The sequence below is a fragment of the Watersipora subatra genome, chromosome 3, assembly GCF_963576615.1.
Source record: "Watersipora subatra chromosome 3, tzWatSuba1.1, whole genome shotgun sequence".
Taxonomy (NCBI): domain Eukaryota; kingdom Metazoa; phylum Bryozoa; class Gymnolaemata; order Cheilostomatida; family Watersiporidae; genus Watersipora; species Watersipora subatra.
The window spans coordinates 62,480,895-62,497,689 of NC_088710.1; the positions used below are offsets into that span (position 1 = coordinate 62,480,895).

A 16,795-nucleotide genomic window follows, 5' to 3' on the forward strand; every position below is an offset into this window, starting at 1 on the left:
ATCATTGAGGCTCTTAGAACCATTGGTGATACCCATCGTCATTGAGGTTTTTGAAACAATAAGCCGTAGAATGATTGCATATCTGACAGAAGTAAGAGCAGACGTGTCCCTCAAAACAATACAGAAATCAGCAATTTTAGGAACAGCACAGATTTTCAAAAAGGGTCTACAGTAAAGGACAGTGACATCCCTTTGGCCCTTAGATATGGCTCAGGCTCACATACAACCAGTCTTAAAGGTTCAGTAATACCGGTAATAACATGGTAATGAAAACCTTCTATAATATTGATGATACGAGTATGGAAAACTACTGAAGAAAGCCAAGGCCCTGCACGGACAGTACTCAAAGATGAAGGTGATTTAAAGATAACTTGTAACATTGTCATGCCATTTCTTATACTCAGTTTGTATTGGTTTCTTACACTTGCTGTCTATAGAAGAAATTGACTCGTATCTTTCGTTTTACTTTGAATAATGATGTTTCTTTTTGCCTTTCCGTGTATGTATTCCTGTACCATGTTAATAATAGTATCGCATGGTCCTGCGCTGTCGTTGTGAATCCTTATTATTTTTTCTTTTATTTATCCATTCTTCAACCATGCATGCATATGTTTTTCTATTAATCACTTTTATCTTTGATTTTGGAGCGTTGTCTATGCATGGCCTTGTCTTTCCGGTAGTTTGTGTTAATCTCGATGCTTGCATTTTTGTATTATCTCTTCAATCGTTCATTTGCAAATCTGTTCAGTAGTTTGTTGTCTTCCTATTTTGCAGTCGGTGTAATCCGATGACCCATGATTTTCTACTTTGATTGTTTTTTCTATAGAAAACAATCCTCATCTCCTCTAATTTCTTAGCAAGTACAGGATAGTCTTGTTGGAATTTGAATGTAACCCTCTGCTGGTGTCCATCAATTTTTGGCTTATTCCAACACATTTGTCACTTCTTATGTCCGGTCTAGAGTATCACAGAACAGCTATTGCCCACGTGTTCATAGCCTTGATAATATTCCCTTCATTCAACTTTGGTGCCAATATTAGTTTGACTCTTCTTATATATTCATTCTTTCCTTTTCCTTTTATTGACTTTATTTTGATCCCATCTTCTAGTACTCCAAGATATTTATAATCTCCTAATCATCCATCCTTCATCATATTGCCCTTAGGTAACTTTATACCAACATCAACCTCCCTTTTACCCTTTTTCATCATGTTACTAGCTGCAACTCTCTTTCTCTGATATACTGCCTGACCACTTGAAGTCTTTTAAATATACAAACTTGAACTATAAACTTTTACATGTATTTTATTATGAAACTACCTAAACATTCTGCTCGTTTCTAGTTTTGTTCTGTTAGAGTTTAACAAGCAGCTCACCCTTTTGTTATTGGTTTTTGAGCAATGGTTTACCTTCAATTGTCAACGTTACTAACAAAGTAAGTGATATGACAATGAAGAATCTCTTTAGGCAAAATTAATTTCTAAAAGTGGGCTGTAGACAGTAGCTGCGTCTGTTGGCCTTATCTTTTATTATCACTTTTGTTTTATACCATCGTGTCAACCTGACACTTTCAAATCTTGAGTGTATCATACACAGCTGCAGGTGGATATAGCAACCTTTTGCAGGGTAGATCATAGCTGCAAACCAACAGTAGGTAAAGAAGGAGATCGCCAATATAATAAGGTATAGACAACAACAGGTAAAATTGGAAACTACAAGTAGATAAATGTGGAGACAACCAGTAAAAATATGTGGACAAAACAATGACAAATTCCCATAACCATTGGCAGTCTGGAATTCAAAAAAGTCACTGACTTGCATTCTAAAAAGTTCTTAATATTTCAGTTACATATCTACTAAACAAAAAAGTGATGATTTAGAACCTTCCAGCTATTTTATAGAAATTATCTTTTGAATGAAACAACAATAGAGCTAACGCAAGAGTTTCTATCGTCTTTCAGTCATCCACCACTATTGCATTGTGATGATAGTAGTCTGTATGATTGCTACACTTTATCTTATCAGTGAATACAGTTGTTGTATTGCTGAATAGATTATAGTAAGTTGTACAATGGCTCACTTACAGCGTACGTGAACACAAAGAAATGGGCTTCAGTAGTCTGATTGTTATTGCTGTTTTATTCACTTGTCTCTACCTACACACAGGTAAGAGTAAATATAATTTTCTGTTGTCATAAATATGATCTTTGCTAAAGCTAAAAACCAGCCTATGTTAGAAAACAAATGGTGCTCAAATTCAGTCATGGTTGACTGTATTTCTATAAATAACATTCTGAATTAACATTGACTCAGTATTCAGTTTATTGCACAGATTCTACTACAGTCAATTACAACAACAGATTACATTACAACAATGACTATCGGCAATTCTACTCTTTGTAACATAAAAGTATTTTACATTTCTAGACTTCAATTATTGTTTATATTTGTTGACTGCTGCCCTGTTATAAAATGGTTTTGTCTAGATACTAGTAAAAATAAAAATTTGCAGACAAAAAATCAAAACCAACAAGATTTTATAATACATAATTATAATGCTCAAAAGGTATCCTGACTCTATGTTATAAGCTCTCCGTTATTTTGTAAATTTAGACAGTTTAGTGCTTGTAGTATGTTGCTATAATAACATGATAATACTAGTAATATAAACTTTAAAAGCTAAACAGCTGAAATAATATAGATTTTTGTGGAAAATGTTTATGAAAATAGTGTTTTTTTCTCTTTGTTTTTAGATAGTACAGCGGATTTTGTATACCAAACCAGAAACTGGTCAAACCAGAAGCAAGGTATGAAAGTAACTGCATTGCATTAATTCATGTTCAGGTCTGACCATTCTTCGCTATATGTACTTGCTTATACACTATTGCATTTTGATCAGTTCTAATTCCATCAGTAACAATAAATAAGTCTGACACATTTTCCTGTTTTTCCATTCCTTATTTAGTCTTAAACCGTATTACATTTTAGCTGACCTAATATCTCTCTGTTCATTTTTGCGGCCAAACTCAAACAGAACCACTCAAAAAAGAGTTGCTGTTCAAATTGAAGCACTTCTGCAAAACATTATATCGTTGAAAAGTTTAAAATAAAATAGGCTAATATGTCATTTTTACCTATTATATTATATAGGAAGGAATAAAAGAGACGGTAGAAGAAAATGTTATATAGTTTTATATAATGGCTGATTGCAACCACAAGGTACTCAGATTTCTCAATTACCAGTTTGTTGGTGAACTGCTGGTATGTGAAAGCAACAATATTTTTGTAGTCTACAGCATGATCTAAAACAGTGTTTCCAAAAGATGACAAGAGACTAGAAATGATTGGCTATATTTGACTTCATGTGGTTTAATACTTTCAAACCTGTACGAGCAAACATATTGTTGACTCTGCTGTAGTGAAGTCAACAATATGTTTGTTTACGATCAAAAAATGATAAAATTAACTTAGTGATATATCCATCAAAAATATAGATTTTGGCTTTTTATGAAGTAATGTAATAATTATTTAAAGCAAGTATAAATGTGAACATCTAATATATAGGCATTAGGGTACATGTTCTGGCAGCGATATGATGAGGCAGATGATTATTTTATATACATGTATATTATTATATATATATATTACATGTATTTAGTTTCAGCTAGTTGAACCATATTATCTTGAACAAAAGAATGATAGAAAGTGACAATAAAATTGTCAGCTTAGTATTTGTCAAGTTTGTAGTTTGACTAACTGATAACATTTCAATAGACTATTATCGCTTGTCTTCTTGATCAGTCTTCAGATTCAGTTCTGTCTGAGTTTCCTTAGATGAGTGAGCTGAAAAGGGTAAACAACTAGATAAATAGCAGAGCTAATCATGCACTGATTAGCAGAGTAAAATAATTTTGCTATACATGTATATCTCAATCTAGCAACAATGCATATAAAAAAGTATGCTGAATACATCTATTGATATGTTTTTCATGTTGTAGATGCTGCAGCTACGCTTAATTGTTCTTTTAGCAATGGTATTTGTGGTTATACAATTCGATCAAAACCTGCGCTGAGAACATGGAAGTGGAAAATTGCGAAATCAAGAAATATACCAACAAATCTTCCAGAAACTGGTAGTGACGGGAAAGGTATATGAATTGAACTAAACTTTGATTTGATTTTGTGCTATGAATCATTCTACTGCATCTCATAACCATCATTTAGACTGGCCAGCTAAGTTATTATCTCTAATCGACATGCTCAAACAGTCTCAGCTGCCCTCAGCCACATTTGACTGCACTTGGCCACGCTTTTGAGATCTGTTGTAGTGAATCCATATTAAAGTCAGTTTGGGTTACTCATTGCTTTGCTCTATATAGATAATATAGCAGTTCCCCTTCTTGTTGCTCGAAACTCTTTAAGTCAAGCCGTATGTTCATTCGTTAAAACAAAAAGTTGAGCTCGTGTTATTTAAGCTAAGAGCATGTTAATAGCTAAACTAGTAAGATATCATAGTAAAAGTGGCATTTGTCTTCGTGATTAATATGCTTGAGTCTTGTAACATCTGAATAAATGTCAAGAAAAACCCTTAAATTTCTAATTGCTCAGTTTTGTCTGCTCCTTTATAAAGCTGGACTCTACATCATAAACACTAAAATACTCTCTGCTTATTTAGGTAGCAAGAGATTAAGCGATCTATATAATAACCTATTAGAATTATAACTTATTTTCCGTAAGTCACTCTATTTTGAACAAACCTTAAAGATGTATCTTCCAAAATCTGTAGTGCCTGAATTTATTTTGTATAATAGCTCACAATGGAGTGTGTTTTTTTATATTTTTCAAAAACACATCTCTGTTGCAGATGTTTACAACTATAGATGGCGGTTTCTAAATAGTGAGCCTGTTATGTATTGTAATATCTTTCTCTTCTATTTTTATCCAAATTTACTCTTATTCATTGATACAAGTAAGATAACAGTAGTTTTATAAATTTCGTTGCAAATTTATATCATGGACGATAATATCTGCTGTCAGCTGTCAAAAGCATTAGGTAATGACATTTGACTATTTTACTTTAAACGTCAGCTTTTAACACTGTTTCATAAATGTTAACATAAATGTTTCATCCTACACTCAATTGACCAGTAAAGACTATATAAAGACTATGTAAAGATTAGGCATATAATATTTGTCAAAATTGAATTTTCAAAGCGGTCCATTTTCTGGCTTTAGGTAATGTACACAATTTATACTAACCCACATGCTGACTAATACTCTTATGTTATATGTTATAACATAAAATACATTTTAATTGTAAAGCTTGTTGACTCATTAATTTTTTGCCTTTTGCTCTTCTCTTGTGTATGGTGATTTGTGTGCATCATTTTTATCAGCCTTTGGTATTGTAGTCATGTACTAATCTTGTGACAGATTATTTGCCGATTTTGTTGCCCTTGCTTTTAAAAAATGAACTTCACTATTCTGTTTGTTATAATGTGCCAATTTTAAAACAAGCTTTTGGAATGAGTAATGTAGTGCTACTTTGTCTCTATTTAATATTTATTTTCTCTCTATTCAATAAGCAAATCTATTCAATTTAGTAAAATGAAACTGTCCTCCATTTCTTAAAAAGCAAAGACTTTTGCTATAAGAATATATAAAGATGTACTCCTACAAAAAAGACAAAAACTTGGGTCACTATCAGACAGCTTTATTCAAAACAACTTACAATATTTTAGGCTGTTTTGAAAATATTGACTGAGTGAATTGAATAGTGATGAGTCATAAAATGAGAGTGCTGTAAGAACTAGGTACATGCTTGTCTGCAGAAAACACTCACCATAAAGTCTGTTATCTTTAGCATACAGGTACCTCTACATACCTACATCCCGTGGTCAAGGAAATACTACATTGGCCTCTCCACAATTCCTAAACGGTAAAACCTCCCCATACAAATGTCTCCAATTCTGGTTTTATCAGTCTAATAGTAGTCTGAACGGATTGACCATCACTGTTAAAAAAGGCCAAAAGCATCAACTGTGGAGTGCAGGTCAAATTACCACAAGAGGCAAATGGACTAAAGTCAATATCAACTTATTTGCCAATGGCACTTCACTCAGTAAAAGTAAAGTGAGTTGACTATAAAGTCTTTTTATTTGAATATATTTTGTATGTAATATTTATGTCTTAAGATAAACTGTATACTTTGTATGAGCCTGTCTTTTCTCTGCAGATCCTGTTTGTGGCCACTAAAGCCGGTAGGAAACGAAACGCAGCTGTAGCATTTGATGATCTCCGATACACAGCTTCTCCTTGTCCTCAAGGTACTTAAACAGACTTTTCTACAAAATATTTTGATTAAATTATCTTTGCTCTAATAACGCAGTCTTTGTGATACATATTGAATATTTTTCCTCTAAAACAAAATTTGCCTCCAAACTTTAGATTCTGTATTTTCATTTTACCAAATTAGCTTTATGACTTTTGTAAATCAATTTTAAGTGGTCCTATATATTCAAGAAATATTCACTATGCACTGGCATTTAAAACTTGTGCGAAAAAAATGCACTAAAAATTTATTCTTGTACCAAATTATGAAACAATTAAAAATTTTTTTCACCATAATGAATATGTCAGATCCAAAAAATAGCAAAATACTTGTTATTCCTTTCTACTGGTCATATGATGAAGATTTTAACTCTAACCTGGTTCATTAGATAGAGTATAGTACAAATTTCAAAATTATATATTTTTAGTTTCAGCTTCTGTGTAAAATACATTTTTGAAAAAGAGAGTCTGCTTGCTAAAGTGCACAATTCATTTCTTCTTCTAATAAAATTATCCTAGCAAGTTATTAGAAAAAGTTCTTTATAGTTTCTAATGAGGTATAGTTCTGAGCTGCTAGTTTTTAAATTTTTAGGCATAACAAGTTTTGGCTTTTCATGATTAACTTAATACATTCTCTGAAATTTATACAAGAATCAGCAAATAGCTCTTCACTCAAATGTTTTCTATGTAAAAACCACTAATAGTTTATTTTAACTTGTTGGCTCTTTTGACATTTGAGAGTTTACGAATTTTTCATTATAGCAATATATAGATTAGCTAGTCAATATTGATAATTAATTAACTTGAGCAGAAGTTCCAGACACTTTTGAATTCAATTAGAGTTTTCCGTATTGAGTTTAGCAAAAAGCTGTATTTTACGTTTTCCAACTTTAAGTCTGTAGCTTGGAAACTGTAATTGATGATATTTGGGGACTTCAAAAGAATATTTTGTACTCATTAAAAATCTATTATTACTACTGACTGAGATTGTTTTATTTTTTTTTACTTTAGCTAAAAAGACAACTGTCAAACACGCGGTTCATCCAACTACTAAAAAGGCAAAAAAGCCGACTACTAGATTTACTGTCAAACCTGCTACCAATAATATTCTGAAGTCGACAACCATACTCATTGCCAAGACAACTAAGAAGCACAGTTTGAAGCTAACCAGCGCAATGACAACCCGACGTACTGTAACGTCAACTCCTAAGCCCAAAGACAAGACTGCCACCAAACATACTGTAAAGCTAACCACTGCAAAGATTTCAAAGTTACCTATGAAGAACACACTCAAAACAATCAGTAAATCTAACATAGATTCAGTTGTCAGTACAACTTTACAGTCAATTAACAAGCATACTACAAACGAACCTACCAAAAGCCATATCAAGGCTACGAGTAAAAGTGAGCTTACAAAAACATCAACTGCTAGAGGAAGCTCTGCTACGAAATCTATTGCTAGAGCTAAACAAACCATAGAATCAACTACTAGAAGCAAACATACTATGAAATCAGCCACTAAAATTTGTCCTACAGAGAAACTAAATACTGAAGTTGTTCCTACCATGAAATCAACTACTAGAAGTGATCATACCATCAGACCAACTACTGCAAGTGGTCCTACCGCGAAACCAATTACAAGAAATAGTCATACCATCCATCTAATTACTAGAAGTGGTTCTACTGTGAAGCCAATTACAAGAAGTGGTCCTCCCATGAAGCCAACTACTAGAAGTGGTCCTACCATGAGACCAACTACAAGAAGTGGTCCTAGCATGAAACCAATTACTAGAAGTGGTCATACCATAAAACCAACTACAAGAAGTAGTCATACCATCAATCTAATTACTAGAAGTGGTTCTACTGTGAAACCAACTACAAGAAGTGGTCCTACTATCAATCCAATTACTAAAAGTGGTCTTACCGGGAAACCAATTACTAGAAGTGGTCATATCATTATACCAAGTACAAGAAGTGGTTCTACTGTGAAACCAATCACAAGAAGTAGTCCTACCATCAATCCAATTACTACAAGTGGTCCTACCGTGAAGCCAACAACAAGAAGTGGTCCTACCATCAATCCAATTACTACAAGTGGTCCTATCGTGAAGCCAACAACAAGAAGTGGTTCTACCATCAATCCAATTACTACAAGTAGTCCTACCACTAAGCCAACAACAAGAAGTGGTCCTACCATCAATCCAATTACTACAAGTGGGCCTACCGTGAAGCCAACAACAAGAAGTGGTCCTACCATCAATTCAATTACTACAAGTGGGCCTACCGTGAAGCCAACAACAAGAAGTGGTCCTATCATGAAGATAACTACTAGAAGTGGTCTTACCATCAGACCAACTACTACAAGTGGTCCTACCGCGAAACCAATTACAAGAAATAGTCATACCGTCCATCTAATTACTAGAAGTGGTTCTACTGTGAAACCAATTACAAGAAGTGGTCCTCCCATGAAGCCAACTACTAGAAGCAGTCCTCCCCTGAAACCAGCTACTATAACTAGTCATATCAAAAAACCAACTACAAGAAGTGGTCTTACAATCAAACCAACTACAAGAGGTGGTTTTCCCATGAAATCAACTTCTAGAAGTAGTCATATCCAAAAATCAACTACTAGAAGTATTCCTCCCAGGAAACCAACTACAAGAAGTGGTCCTACTATCAAACCAACTACTAGAAGTGAGACTACTGTCAACCCAAGTACTCGACATATGGGCACAACATCTGGCAGGCACTTAACAAAATTTAAACATTATAAGCCTTTGAGCACGAAACATGTAAAGATCGTATCTGAGCCCTCCTCATTAATTGGTAAATATATCAAACATATTTAATATTAAAAGCTATGACTGCTGTGAGCATAAAAATATAGCATTTTGTAAGATTCACTACCAAAATGTAAAAAACACAACTAGATTTCACTATATAAAACTCTTTGCAATAACCTCTTGTAACTCTTGCAGTTCTGCCAGTAACAACACCAGAAATTAGACAAACAATACAAGGTAGCTGTTCCTTTGATACCCCTAACCACTTCTGTGGTTTCACAAACAAAGGAGCTGCCACCACTGCTTGGCAGCAAGTCAGAGAGTATGACAAAGGTAATATTTACCATAAAATATGATTAGATACTACAGGGCTAGAAATATATCAAGGGGTTACAATGGTAGCAGTCTAAATTGTCTGTATATGTACTATCTCATGAACTAGTGAACTATGCCAGGCTGTCAATATAATTGTGAAACGTACATGTATTAAAGTAACAGCTTTTCCTTTTGGGTAAATATTATTTCTCCAATTGTAAATTACACACATCCTATATGCGTTTTAGTGTGCTAAATTTATGTATAGGTATATGTCTATGTCTATTGTGCGTAAATCCTATTACTAGGTTATAAATGTATTTTTGCCACTTAGTGCAAGGGATATTCATTCCATTCCATTAAATTATACTTTGCATATTATACTTGAAAATACTTTTGTCGTCTCATGACATAGGGTTAGGATTCTACCTATAATCAGGTTAGACTATAATGGCGATATTTAAGTATATTTGCAAGTATTTAAAAATGTGCTAAATGGCTTGATTAACCACTCTAGACCTTTATTAATATAGAGAAGACAAGCACCCAGTACTCTGACAGCCTATTAATACACTATGATGATAATGTCATATCTAATAATACCTTAGGCAATGCATTTGTCTGTTTGGTATTTTTTGTCGGGTTTTCACTCAATTTTTTTTCAGGCTACTACCTGGCTACAGATGCCTCATCATCCGCTACAAATAGTACCATCTATCAGCTAGTCAGCCCTCAGCTCAAACAAAACTGCTCCATGTGTTTCACATTTTCTTACTATATGTATGGCAATGGGACAGAAACCCTCAATGTTAACCTCTTCTATAATAATACTATACAAAACATGATGTCTATCAGAGGAAGACAAGGAAAGACGTGGCTCAAAGGTCAATTCCCTATCACTGATGTCTATACAGCTTATAAGGTATGTTGGCCGTATAAAGCTAGGCTCTATTGGTCAATGTTAGTTGTTAACCAGTCAGTCTTAACTAGTTAATTGTTAACTTAGTTAACATTCTTATAGTTGTTCTCTCTTGATAATTTAAACAGAAATTGTTGTTGTGTTTGCTCATGCAAAATACAGAATAAATTTGTGTAGGATCACTTTCCATTTTAGATCATTCTAGAAGCAGTGATAGAACCTGGCTGTAAAGGTTATATAGCTGTCGATGACTTTGCTATTCAAGATGGAGATTGCCAAGAGAACGCAACTCTAACAACTGCTGACTGCTCTCTCACTAACCACCATGCTGACTTCCAGACTACACCACAGCTCAGCGTAACAACTTCAAATGAAGCTTTTCCAGTAAGTTGGACTGCCGGTGGTAAGGAGCTAGAAACCACAACCAGTCAGCGAATTTCAACTTCTGATTCAATCAGCTCACAAACAGTTTCAAGCTCATTGCCCAATACACATCCGAGCCAAGTGGCCACAACTACCACATTTTTAACTTCAACTGTTTTCAAGCACAAAACAATTTACACTACCAAAGTGGCTCCAAGCAACTCGTACTATTCCCTAAAGCCGACTAGAATTGTAAAGGCCTTCACGTTGCAAAGTTACCAGACGAGACCACACAGTGAGCTCACCACAAGTCTATCAGGATTTATTCTCAACCAAACAGATGTATCAGCAGAGATTTCTCATTCCTTACCCATACCTCATCTATCATCGGCTGGTTCAACGAAAAACAACCGCCGAAATGAGAAGACAACTCCAAAGACAGACCGCAGTAGTCTGACAACATTAGTAAGTGGCATGCAAAATCAACAGAAAAGAGCTGTGGCTATTGCCATACCTGTCACAGTTATATCGGTTCTTCTTATAAGTCTGTGTGCAGTAATAATACGCAGAAGAAAAATGAGAGCAGCGGCGAGCCTCACATCGGATTTGAACAGTGAGTCATATGTTTCGGGGCAGAGCCGAATTATTCCTGTCTTCTTGAACAAAGTTTATGACCAAAATGAATGGGATCGAGATATTCGTAGTTACTAACTGGTGATTGTTTGATGTGCTTATTGACACTCTTTTCAACTACTTTGATTAAATGATTTCTGACCATTCCACACCATATATTGTTATTTTGCATTTCTTTCTATTTGTTCACAGTGTCTTGGGAAGGTTTTATGAAAAATTCTTTGTTGATCAAAAACATTCTATTACTTGTAGAGTCATATATATTTTATTGTCATTTTTTGCAATTCAGGTTGTATTGTGTTCCACATACAACCAGAAAGTAGTACAGCTAATAAAATACTTCCTGTTATCCTCAAACTTAAACTCTGATGTGAAATTGTTATAGTTAGAGCAGATAATTCCAAATATAATTAAATTGAAAATTAAAAAATTTAGGTAAAGTTCAAATGAGCAAGCCATAAGCTTACATACATATGCACAAAGGTCTTGAGAGTTGAGTTATGTAATCTTGTTTTGTTTAAAGGCCTGCCAGCCTGAAGGGACAGACTGCCCAGCACCCAACAATACTACTAATTATTCAACTACCCTGAATCTAATCTCATGTAGGATAACAAAGTGTCGTACTTTGACTAATTTTATATACACTGTTTCCATGCTTCAAAATGGGAAAAATTTGCACCCCAACGTTTCAACAATTCTGGGTTTCAAAAATTCTGGGTTTCGTTTAAGGTCGCTGCAGCATTCGTGATGTATCTTTCAAAACAAAGCGTCTTAAACATGGTCTCGCTTGCGGTTCATGATCACTTTTCAACTCATGCCTAGTCAACTAGTTACACTAAAAATTCATCATTTCATCATGCTCGTACAAGCAACCCGTCTTTAACAAATAAATGATGGTGTAAAGGCAGTCTAGCAGAACAGTAGTGAGTAGCAGTAGAACATTTTCGCAGCAGAGACTTGCATGGTTGTGTGCTAAAATCTTTTTACCTCTTTCAGAGAGATCTTAGCCGAGTATTATCAATTCGAATCCATCATAGTGAATGTCTCTAAAATGTCAAAGAATTCTCACAGCGAATGCCTATGCACAAAATTTAGTGACGCGAAATGACATTGAATGTGTTCCAATTTTACCTTTTCTATGATTCAGAGGGGAAGCAACTCTGAACTCATTCGAACCGTGGATACGCAGTGATTGAGACTGTTCCCCGATTTCAGTGCGTTGGAAAAATATTATAGATTTTTGTGAACTAATATTTTACTATAATCTTTTTGCTTCCTTTATAGAGATCTTAGTGGAGTGTTATCAATTCCAATCCATCATCAGAAGTGTTTCTATGAAGTCAAAATACTCTCACAGCAAATGCCTTCGCACTAATGTAGTGAACCAAAATGGCGTCGAAAGCGTTAAGATTTTACTGTTTTTATGATTTAGAACGAAAGCAACTCGGAATCTGTTCAAAGTATGGAAACGCAGTAACTATTTATGTTAGATTTTAGACAGTTCATTTTTACTCCTTCAATTTTCCTGAATGAACTTTATTATATTTTTATAACGCGTGTAAAGAAGACAATAAGTGAACTGCATGCATCCACCGATGCTCAGCCTAATAAAATTTCTCTCCACAACGAATGTGCTACTACATTAGTAAGACAACAGTTAACATTGAGTTTTGAGTTTTAGCCATCAGAATTTTCAGCAATGCATCAGAAACAAAGTCAGACATAAATTCGCTGGAGTGATTCGACTGAGTATTCCAGCATCAAATACAACAGTTTGCACAACACTGAGGTCTGAAAGCACTCGTCACAGAAATCCGACATTGATGGCTGTCAAGTAATAAACAGTGACACTTGTTACAGGTGTCGCTACACAATAACTCCAAGTGTTGAAGACGAAGGACTCAGATTACAAAGATACGTGACATGGACAATCAGGTTCCTGTCTTAGCGGCATTTCACAAGAAAGCTTTCAACCTGAAACAAAACCAATTCTTAGCATTATTTAATTCAACGCAAATGTTTCTATTATACCACAAGCTTTAGACAAACTCTATTTGTATAGTCAGTCTTTACTTATTCTAGAGTTTTTTGTGCTCACAAGAATTAATTTCTTAGCAACTCTTTAGTTTAGCCGTATAACCTCAATATTGATATAACTTTAATATAGACTAAATTCTCAGCTGATAGGAACATGAGACCATTAAGGGCAAATGTAACGGCTTGGATAAACAGGATAAACAGTGACACAGGTTTGTCAAAATAAGTCAAAAAACATTTACACAAATGGCATAAAAATGGAGTGCTGGAGGCACTATAATAAAATGCCAGAGTCAATAAAATAAATCACTAATGGCTAAAATAAGACACTAGACTCGCTAAAGGCCCACATATAAAAAATATAAACTGTTCTTTTCAGTTATTTACCTTTCAAAGACTTTTTATATAGGCTATGTTGCATCTATTTTTAAAATTTAAATTAAAAAGATGCAACATAGCCAGTATAAAAAGTTTTTTAATTTAAAAAAAATTATATAATTTATAAAAGAAGTTCTAAATTAGATATAAATTTTTAATTTCTAATTTATTACATAAAGCAGAAATTTATTATGCTTTTTGTAATAAATTTTTAGTGTTTCTAACAAAGCAGAATAAGCACAACTGAGCATGTTAAAATGCTTTTATGCATTAAGAATATTGAAACATGATAAAGAAGGCATTGATGAACCATAGAGTGATCAAGAAATATTGATGAACCATAGAGTGATCAAGAAATATTGATGAACCATAGAGTGATCAAGAAATATTGATGAACCATAGAGCGATCAAGAAATATTGATGAACCATAGAGTGATTAAGAAGGCATTGATGAACCATAAGAGTGATCAAGAAGGCATTGATGAACCATATAGTGATCAAGAAATATTGATGAACCATAGACTGATCAAGAAATATTGATGAACCATAGAGTGATCAAGAAATATTGATGAACCATAGAGTGATTAAGAAGGCATTGATGAACCATAAGAGTGATCAAGAAGGCATTGATGAACCATATAGTGATCAAGAAATATTGATGAACCATAGAGTGATCAAGAAGGCATTGATGAACCATCGAGTGATCAAGAAATATTGATGAACCATGGAGTGATCAAAAAGGCATTGATGAACCATAGAGTGATCAAGAAGGCATTGATGAACCATAGAGTGATCAAGAAATATTGATGAACCATAGAGTGATCAAGAACTATTTGCTTCTAATGAGAGATGAGGCAATAGCAACGAGTGTATACATATTGACCAAAAGCTTTGAAAGGCGACAACATATCTTACCTTAGATAAGTTCTCTGTGAAACATGGGGTTAATCATGCGATTACCTACTAATAAATTGATGAAAAATGGTAAAAACTATGACGATCATTATTATTGTCAATAACTATTAACTAAGCTACCTAAAAAAATTATGTGATTAGTAATCTATTATAACTGAGATATTTGTCTTTTCTTGATGAGAATCCTTCAATAGAAATATCATATTGGCAAAGAAAATAAATAATTCCTTATACCAACACAACTGTGAGTGCTCTTGTTGTGTTCATAGAAGTTGTACATGTAGAAGTGAATATTGGTGTAGTGTAGAAGTTTTTATTATGAAACCACCAGTGTAGACTGACAACCATTCATTTCACCCCTCTATTTACAGTATATGGATCCTTTACAATAGCACATAAGAAAACAGAAGAAAGACTTGCAATCATAAAGCATTGTGCACTCAAGTAAAAAGGTTAAACAGCCTGTTAGCTAATCAGTTCATGTTAGAGAGGTTTGAATGTATAGCCTACGATATCATAATAGTTCTCTTATCAATACAACTGTAAGTGTTTCCTTATCAATACAACTGTAAGTGTTTCCTTATCAATACAACTGTAAGTGTTTCCTTATCAATACAACTGTAGGTGTTTACTTATCAATACAACTGCAAGTGTTTTCTTATCAATACAACTGTAGGTGTTTCCTTATCAATACAACTGTAAGTGTTTCCTTACCAATACAACTGTAAGTGTTTCCTTATCAATACAACTGTAAGTGTTTCCTTATCAATACAACTGAAAGTGTTTCCTTATCAATACAACTGCAAGTGTTTCCTTATCAATACAACTGTAGGTGTTTCGTTATCAATACAACTGTAAGTGTTTCCTTATCAATACAACTGTGTTTCCTTATCAATACAACTGTAAGTGTTTCCTTATCAATACAACTGCAAGTGTTTCCTTATCAATACAACTGTAGGTGTTTCCTTATCAATACAACTGTAAGTGTTTCCTTATCAATACAACTGTAGGTGTCTACTTATCAACACAACTGTAAGTGTCTCCTTACCAATTTAACTGTAGGTATTCCCTTATCAATACAACTGTAGCTATGCCCTTAACAATACAATTTTAGGTGTTATCTTACCATTTCCTAGCCCAATTTCCTAATTATACACTAAGCATATATTTTAGGTTTGTTAGCTACCGATCATTATCAGTTTTATTATAAATTTTATTTTAATGCTTCAAAATTCCGCAAGTCCTGTGAGTTAATTTTTGAGTTTCTTACCTAAAGCTTTTACATTTTTCAATTTTAAGAACTGGCAAACTTGAACCATAAACTGAATTACAAAAAAAGTTTCAGATTTCTACATCAATCTGTATTCTTACTGTATATAAATCAATATCTATCTGTATTCTTACTGTATATAAATCAATATCTATCTGTATTCTTACTGTATATAAATCAATATCTATCTGTATTCTTACTGTATATAAATCAATATCTATCGGTATTCTTACTGTATATAAATCAATATCTATCTGTATTCTCACTGTATATAAATCAATATCTATCTGTATTCTTACTGTATATAAATCAATATCTATCTGTATTCTTACTGTATATAAATCAATATCTATCGGTATTCTTACTGTATATAAATCAATATCTATCTGTATTCTTACTGTATATAAATCAATATCTATGTGTATTCTTACTGTATATAAATCAATATCTATCGGTATTCTTACTGTATATAAATCAATATCTATCTGTATTCTTACTGTATATAAATCAATGTCTATCTGTATTCTTACTGTATATAAATCAATATCTATCTGTATTCTTACTGTATATAAATCAATATCTATCTGTATTCTTACTGTATTTAAATCAATATCTATCTGTATTCTTACTGTATATAAATCAATATCTATCTGTATTCTTACTGTATATAAATCAATATCTGTCTGTATTCTTACTGTATATAAATCAATATGTATCTTTATTCTTACTGTATATAAATCAACATCTATCTGTATTCTTACTGTATATAAATCAATTGCAAAAATATATTGGCCACAAATAAAAACGTGAAGCCAGCAGCAATTGAGCATACAATTACCATATTAATATAAT

The 16,795-nt window shown here is 33.4% G+C and overlaps 1 protein-coding gene across 1 annotated transcript; it reads left to right on the forward strand.

The window, feature by feature from the left end:
- The first annotated feature begins 288 nt into the window (after window positions 1-288).
- Window positions 289-11,421, forward strand: LOC137390839 (uncharacterized). The gene is made up of 9 exons (XM_068077155.1): window positions 289-355; window positions 2,754-2,807; window positions 3,999-4,148; window positions 5,864-6,132; window positions 6,236-6,326; window positions 7,342-9,156; window positions 9,309-9,446; window positions 10,094-10,350; window positions 10,543-11,421. The coding sequence occupies exons 1-9, from the start codon at window positions 289-291 to the stop codon at window positions 11,419-11,421; spliced, it is 3,720 nt and encodes a 1,239-aa protein (XP_067933256.1).
- The last annotated feature ends 5,374 nt before the right edge of the window (window positions 11,422-16,795 follow it).